Source organism: Dufourea novaeangliae, unplaced genomic scaffold (genome assembly GCF_001272555.1).
Source record: "Dufourea novaeangliae isolate 0120121106 unplaced genomic scaffold, ASM127255v1 scaffold77, whole genome shotgun sequence".
Taxonomy (NCBI): Eukaryota; Metazoa; Arthropoda; class Insecta; order Hymenoptera; family Halictidae; genus Dufourea; species Dufourea novaeangliae.
This window is the reverse complement of record NW_015373956.1, coordinates 395,689-403,897: the sequence shown is the minus strand read 5'-3', so window position 1 is coordinate 403,897 and position 8,209 is coordinate 395,689. Positions and strand designations below refer to the sequence as shown.

At 31.3% G+C, this 8,209-nt stretch overlaps 2 protein-coding genes across 2 annotated transcripts; both read right to left on the bottom strand.

Moving 5' to 3' along the window:
• Positions 1-615: 615 nt before the first annotated feature.
• On the bottom strand, positions 616-4,392 carry LOC107186331 (post-GPI attachment to proteins factor 2-like). Its single transcript, XM_015574172.1, has 5 exons — positions 4,360-4,392; positions 2,525-2,829; positions 2,153-2,420; positions 1,219-1,416; positions 616-979 (listed from the first exon to the last, which is right to left on the bottom strand). Exons 2-5 carry the CDS (start codon positions 2,687-2,689, stop codon positions 846-848), a joined length of 765 nt encoding a protein of 254 aa, XP_015429658.1. The 5' UTR covers positions 2,690-2,829; positions 4,360-4,392; the 3' UTR covers positions 616-845.
• Positions 4,393-4,678: 286 nt separating this feature from the next.
• On the bottom strand, positions 4,679-6,657 carry LOC107186329 (protein MAK16 homolog). Its single transcript, XM_015574171.1, is given in 8 exon segments — positions 4,679-4,819; positions 4,892-4,969; positions 5,081-5,117; positions 5,119-5,264; positions 5,347-5,659; positions 6,208-6,351; positions 6,423-6,469; positions 6,533-6,657. Coding segments are annotated over 8 exon segments (921 nt in total). The 5' UTR covers positions 6,548-6,657.
• Positions 6,658-8,209: the final 1,552 nt, after the last annotated feature.

Genomic DNA, 8,209 nt, shown 5'->3' with positions numbered 1-8,209 from the left:
AAAAGGCCATTAAAGATTTCATTGTCTGGGAAGATACCAGTGCCATACTTTGGAAGCGCTAGATTCTTTACTTTATTACTTTATTTGTGCCTTTGTATATTGAAAATAAATGGAAGATACTTGTTTTCAATTGAAAATTACTAGCAACAAAATTCAAAGCATGAAACAGACAATTTTTGTAGCATATTCTAAAATATAAAGTCAAGCTAAGATTACTTTGGTCTAACACAAGTAAGATAATTGGAGAAATTTTGATGCATCATCCTGTGTATCCACTCAATATATATGTAAAACATTTCTGAGCACGTATTAATATTTTATCATTTCAGTAAAACAGTTAAATATCGTAAACATTTATGGTAGGCATACAAATAGATTATCCTAGTTCCAATACTTTTCGACTGTAATAAACGTAGCAAATATGAACGAAGTTTAAGATCAAGTTGAATAAAAATTTGTTGTGTATTACTGCCAGCTTAAGAATAAATATCCAAATCTAGTAAAAGACAATCAGAAATTATTAACAACTACCAAATAGCCCCTCTTTATACTCACACAAATATTTCAAAACAATTTAACATGGAAACAGAAATTTTTTAAATTAACAACTAATAAAAATTAAATTTCTGAACTCACAGTAATTCTGAAATTACCATCGCTTATTCTTTTCCGCCTATGAAGATGTTTTGCTAAAAAATGTTCACCAGTTTTTACCAGTGGATACTCAGCTTTGTATAATATTATGTATGTACTCTTAATTGTTGGCAATAGCACTTCCAGACAGTGGCAGTAGGCACTTTGATGACAATAATCGGATAATCATAAATATAAAACATTATGCAGAGTTAATCCACCTTTAAAGCAGGTAAATCATTCCCAACAATCAGCTGCTCCTTGGGAAAGTCTAGAATTACGGTAACATGAAAACCCATGTTTGCGGAGGCAATCACATATTCACATAAGGAAAACCAACTAAATGCTGTTAGAAAAAATATTATAGTAAGTTTCATATGTAGTACTTTCAAAACTAAATATATATAATCCAAATTTATTTATTTACGTAATATGATTGTTACTTAGCTAACATTTGATTTGTATTTAAGTAAAACTGTAATTTCATTGTGTTCTTTATATGTATTTAATATATTCTCGATTTTATATATTATATTAATATATTATGATTTACTGATTCCATTATAGATGTGTGAATTTTCTTACCCAGATCATGGCAGAGTAATCTGTGTTTTAAGAAAAACACAATAAGTCCAATAGTACTAATAAGACTTGTTACAAAAAGTGCCTGTTTGTATTGAAGACTTGGTGCATTTGGTGTTATAAGACGACCCAGCCTCACTGCTGTTAGCATATATGTTAGAGAACTAATCATAAAGGCAATGAAGATTTTTTCATGCACCGCTGTAAAAATAATTTACTTAGTTATATTTTATAAATGTATTTTACAATTGCAAATATAAAATATGCACGAAATTCCTTATCAGAAATAAACAATATATTATTATTGACTACTACAGTGAAAAACAGCACCGTGGGGATCACATAATATACAATACTTTTTTTTAACTAGCTAGATTGACATTTCTAATGTCTCAGCAGAATTTTTCAACTTCTATCGAAGAACTGATTATATTTATAACAAAAATTTTGTTGAACACCACTATGTAAGACAGTAAGTAGGGATACCTTTTTGAAATTAGTGATGCCTACAATGCTACCTCTTATGACAAGCTTTAGTAAAATATGGAAGCACTCCAATAATTTTTCAGCATATTATATCATGTCAATAAATGTACAAAAATATGAAGAAAAACATGCTCTTACTTTTTTTTTTAAATCATATAACTTTATTATTATCCAATGTAACAGACTTTTGGGTACTTGCTATGAATTTATTGATGAACTAAGTAATATATGTACAGTAACGAGGAGACCTGAGAAACTAATATAAAATAATATCATGTTTTATTTCAGTTGATAAAGATTACTTATTAGTCAATATTATTATTGTTACTCGTATATAGACTCTGTAGAGTACCACTATTAAGAGTATTTCATAAAGAAATATATGGATTTCAAGTGACTGATAATGCAGATTCAGTAATTATGCAATTATTTAACATCTTTATTTACTTACAATAATTTTCTCTGTTGGAAATATATGTAACACCACATAAGGCTGCTACTTCTCCAATATTCAGCCAGTAACATAAATTTAAAAGTCTACTTCCTTTAATTCTTAAAGGTATATCCTCAATTTCTTTGAGTATATTATAATAATACGAGTGGTAAACACTGGCAATTATTAGGCGAGGACCAATGTGTAATGCTATACTTATACGCCACAAATATCTTTGAGGAGAAATACCAGTAATGGCTGAGATTGATGGAAGTACATTGTAGACCTACATTTGAAACATTTATTCTTAGTATACATCATACAAAGATTAGTAATAATTAATTGTCATCAGTTTTTAAAGTACATATGAAAATGTATAAGTAATCTCACCCTACAATGTGTCTCATGAATGTCATCTTGTTGGAAGATATATCCTGTAATAAAACAGACTAACAGAGTAGCAAGTGGTAACGACACTGTTGCCAAACATAATTTTTTAAACGATATTGCCATATATATTGAGCTTTTGTTGCTTCCCACGTTATTCAACTCCATAGTGATATTATTTATTATTTTGGCATTTATGAACAAAATAAAAAGAGAGCTCAATAGCTTTTGGCTATGTTAAAACCATAATAGTGTCTTATTTTAGATATGACTAAAAGTTTCTAAAACCTTTTCAAATTGTATGACACCTGTAATAAAAATTAGTTATCAATATATATATATATGTATATAAAATAAAAAATTAATAAAATATGTACTAATATAAAAAACATTCACCAGAAACTTGTATGTTGCCATTAAAAAATATAAAGCACACTTTAGTCTTAAAATAACATCCTATGCAAAATGTATTTACAATATGATTAAAAGTTTTAGAACAAGTCAAATCTGCTAATGTCCTTTGCATGTGTACGAGTTTTATCAATGTTAATTAACACAAAAATCTACATCTAATTAAAGAATAAAATGTGTTTATTCAATAGCAAGTGTGTACATACCTATCATTATAGAGATTTATTAAATCAACATTTTCATATATTATGTTTTAAAAAATGAGAATTAAGTAGAGACATTTATTACTTGCATTATGGGTTTTATTATTTTACAAGAAAATAAAAAATTTATGAAATGTGCAGTTTCATTATTTTATCATACATTACGCAAGAAAATATATAATTAAAATAAATTTGGGTGGGATAATTTATCTGATTTAAGTGATTTGGTATTCACTGTGTTGTAAACGTATTATTGGAGAGTAATACCATTTTATGTAAATAACGTACAGATTATTGTTATATTCAACTAATGATGTGAAAAATGTAATATACTTCGTTAATTATTTATTCACGCTGATGGTAACGCATGGTGTCTTTGACTATATAAACACTGTCGAATCAAAATATGTATATGATTTTACTACAATTAAATGTTACCTTTACAATTCAGTTAAAGTATATAAATATGTTAACTTACGAAAGTTACATACGGGTATGTAAATGAATAACGAGAAGAATACTTTTAAAAAATTGACAAAAATTAGGATAAACAGAATCCTTGGCTCAAAGTTATATATTCAAAACAATTAACATGTTCAGTTAACTGCCCTATTTTCAGAATTGATTTTACGGATAACCTACTTTTCCTATTTATAGCAAACAAAAGGCACTATCATGGGTAACGCGGAGTTCATGACATTTGGCTGTAGACAATTTATTGACACTCAATACTTCCATCCGGAATTCACAACGTAAAGTAGCTGAATTTTGTTTATGCAATAGAAATTTGAATACAAAAACTTCGTTAATGTATTCGACAGGCGGGAAGTTATTGTGGGCCCATTCTTTTTTACATACTTTATGACATGCAAAGAAATTGTTCTATTTCAATAAATATACTTGCATAATGCATTAGATATGTATTCAATAGTGTAATTGTTAATTTATTTCATGATCAGTGCGAATGTTATTCAAATGTCGCAGCAGTTCAGATGATACGTCTGCCCAGGCTGCATACAAGTGAGTACCAGTGAGTACGTAAAAGATAAACAGCATATAGAATGTACGAATAAGTAATCTCGCGATGCTGTATTTATGACGAAGGTTTTGTGAAATGTCAAAATTTAGAATCAATCTTAATTTATTTAAATTACTGTAGGTATGGCAGTGTACAATTCGTTCATGTGCATTTATAATCTTCATGAGAAAAGTCGAAAAATTTACCTTATTTCTTGTGTACAAACATGTCGTCTGCTAGTCCGCACAATTTTCGTTGAAAGAGATGCCATCTATGATTTGTATATACGCTTTTCACGTACCTACTCTGATTGGGCGCAAAATTTAAATTCTCTCATATTCACTAACAAATACCACAGTTACCTTATCGGTGTCAATACGTTGTTTCACCGACGAACCTCAACGGTAGCTGTGTTAAGCTGTTTAAACAAATTTAATGGTTTTCCTTACAATAAAATGAACTTTAATATTATATAAATTACACTTTATTGAAAATACAATTCTAATTGTTCTAATTGAAAAATGATCATGCTCGTTCTCTTTGACGTGGTTCGTTTTCAATTTCGTACTCAATTTCCACTTTCGGTCGGGCTTTCTTTTGTACTTTGCCTTTTTTAGGGACATTTAACCATTTCGCTTTTTTATTTGCAGATAGTGCTACTATATCCTGCAATAACAAATCAATTTTAGACACAGTTATATATTTAGCTAACATAAATATAGGTTCTTAATTTACTACCTCAATATCACTTGTTTCAGATTCAAAGTCACTAGGTAGTACAACTTTTTCTTTGTGACCTGAATCACTATCTTCATCCTTTCGAAACAAAAATATCAAGTTATAGAAATTTGTAAGAATATATACAAATGCATGTATAAAATGTACATAAGAATTAAAATCACAAATTTCTACATATATAAAAGTTACCACAGATAGTTCTTCAACATCAAAATCATCTTTCCCTTTCATCTGCTTCTAATTCCATTTCTACCTCTTTTTCAATTTCTTTCTCTTTTTCTTCTTCACTTTCAGCTTCACTTTCACCTTCAACTTCAACAGCTTCCACAGCTTTGTCAAACACTTTTTGTGGGAAATTGTAAATGTCATTATACTGAAAGAAAAAATATTCTATGAATGTGTATAGAAAATCGACAATTAATGTAAGCACACAGTGTTACACTCAAAATACATACCATGCCTTGCTTCAATCGTTCCATAAGTTGTTTCTCTATTGCTGTTTCTAATCTAGCAGCAATTAGAGCCTTCTCTTCTCTACGCCTTTCTCTCCTTTCAATTTTCCTTTGGATTGGTACAATTTGTTTTTGCCTTCTTAACCTCAATTTCCTCATACGTATGAGGTATTGTGTAATTTTAACAAATCTTTGTTTACATTTTGCCTTTACAAAACTTGGCCAATATAACAAATTCTCATTGATTTGAGTTATAGCTTTCTCAAAGTTTCTAGAGAGTTTAACTTTTTCCCATGCATTTTTTGGAAAATGCACTCTGTAAAAAGAACATTTCTACTGAATATTATATGACTAGATTGTTGAAACAAACTTGACAGTAAACTGATTTATATTTATATAAACTTACATTCTGAGTCTACTTTGCAAAGATAGAAGTTAACTAGAAATTTTATCTATGGCTAACACCTTTATAACTGGTAAATATGAGGTACAGTAAAATTTTATGACTGGCTATAAAATTGATGTAAAACTTAAGTTTATTTTATGATATCATTCTATTAATCACTTATTATTTCATTTCAAGTCTAGTGTTATCTATGAAAAGACCCACTGCTGTGTTTACAGCTATCATTAATTAGATCATTATCAGAGACATAAGAGCATGTGATAATCATGAAAATTTTGTTCATTTTAATTATTTTTTTTAACTATTTCAAAAGTAAAATAAAATTATTAAGTTAAAGTAGAATTTTGTTGTATTTGTTCACATTATTTGTGTATTATAGAATACACATACAAATAACAATAATATACTCATCAAAATATTGATAGAACTATTTTTATAATCTGAAATTAAATTTTCACCTTTCTGCAGTTCTCATATATAGGTAAATAATACCATTTTCTTCCCTAACTGTAGCATACTGACTGTTTGCAAGGGGACAGGATGCTCTACTGCATAAACCCGTAAGATTATATTCATTGCGACAAAACCTTTGAGTTTTGGTGCTGTAAAAATAAAATACAAGATAAAAAACCTGTTGAATGAAACCGTTAATAATTTCTTAAACTGTACATACTTTACTTTGAAGGAACAAAAAGACTTGTTGATAACGCTCCACACAACCTGAAAGAATTTTGGGTTAGAATAAATGTCAATACTATAATAAGTAAGTTATAAAATACTCACGTCGTCGTGTTGCATTTTGTGTCAGTAATATGTTATCTCATACACAATGTTTCTATAGAAAATATTAAATATTTAAGTCTAAATTCTTCTTAAAAAACATAACACGTGTACCTATTCAACATTCAACAAAGTCTAAAGTTATATATAGGTTATACCACGGATTACTATGGATCTGCCACTCTTAAGGAAGGAGACTCCTTTGGGGCCAACTCCGAATCGATCGAAGCGCGGATGTAAACAATCGGACGCCAGCGGAAACACATAATCGATATTAGGGACGGCTTGATAACACGACATCTAGCGGCAGTACCCACAAATAAATTTTGTTCCCCGTTACCATCAAGTTGGGTTTGTGTATTTGTTACGCGAAGACAGTGTTGCCGGACAGTATCATTTTTCTGACGCTGTTGCCTCATGTCCCGCATGCAATTCTGCCCGTGAGGAGAACGATGGAATAGCTACGACCTACGGCTCGTGGTGAGATTTGGATTCTCGCCGAACGTCCAAGGCCAGCGACCGACCGTCGGCATACAATGTAAACAGACGTAGATGAGATACGGAATGACGCACGAATGAAAATTTAAACTTTTACAATTTGCAATATACAGGGTGTCCCAAAAATTTCCTCCGACCGGAAATGGGGCACTCGGGGGGTGAATTGGAACAACTTTTTCCTTAGCAACAATGTAAACTGAGGCTTCGTTACCGAGATATTAACGAAAAACCGCGACCAATCAGAGCGCGAGTTTGCCAGCCGAGTTCCCGCGCTAGCAGTGGCTACGCGCTACGCTTGTCCTGCGAAACTCCGAACAAGTAGGTCACCATGCATCGCAGGAAACCGCGTATAATAATAGCAAATAAACAAGACGTAACAAATAAAATCATACTTTTTATCATCTGTCGTTGTTATTTAAAGAGATCAATGAATGAAACGTAAATGTAGGCAAATTATGTGTAACGTAAAAAGACGAATGCACATTTACATTTTTGTAAATTCCTTTTTACGAATTTGTAAATTTCCTTTTCAAATAACGTGTGAACGATAATGTAATGTAACAGAGAATAAACGAGAAGTGATTGTAGTTCGGTGAAATTAATAAAACAATAATGACCAATAAACTGAATAGAACTCACCCTTTCGGAAATTCACCTGCAGTTTGCAAACCTGTGTCACTAGGTCAGAATTTTGTCAGTTAGGTGCAGAAACTTGCAGAATTATTGCTGGAAATAAGCCATAGCTTGCGTTCAATTAAAAGAATAGTAATCAACAATAAATTGATTAGAATTCACCCTTTCAGAAATTCACCTGCAGTATGCAAACCTGTGTCACTAGGTCACTGAACCGATCCTGGTCATCGACGGCCGAAACGGTTTATGGCAGGGTATCGCCCAGTTCGCAGGTGATCGCAGGTATACCTCACCAGCCGAAGTTAAGGGTTGTAACGTCAAGTGCGTCCTGGTTATTCCACAGAATACGTACTCGCTTCACTGCACGACCACTAACACTGATCACCCGACGCAATCACTTAATGTATTTTTAATCCAACGTGTTGTTCCGACGTTAGGAAAATTCGTGGCCTCGGAAAGGGCCGATTGTTTTCAATTTTTCAGATGTTTTACGTACCAAGCACTTGCACAGCAACACCCGGATATCCGTTATTGTGTACGTACCACCAT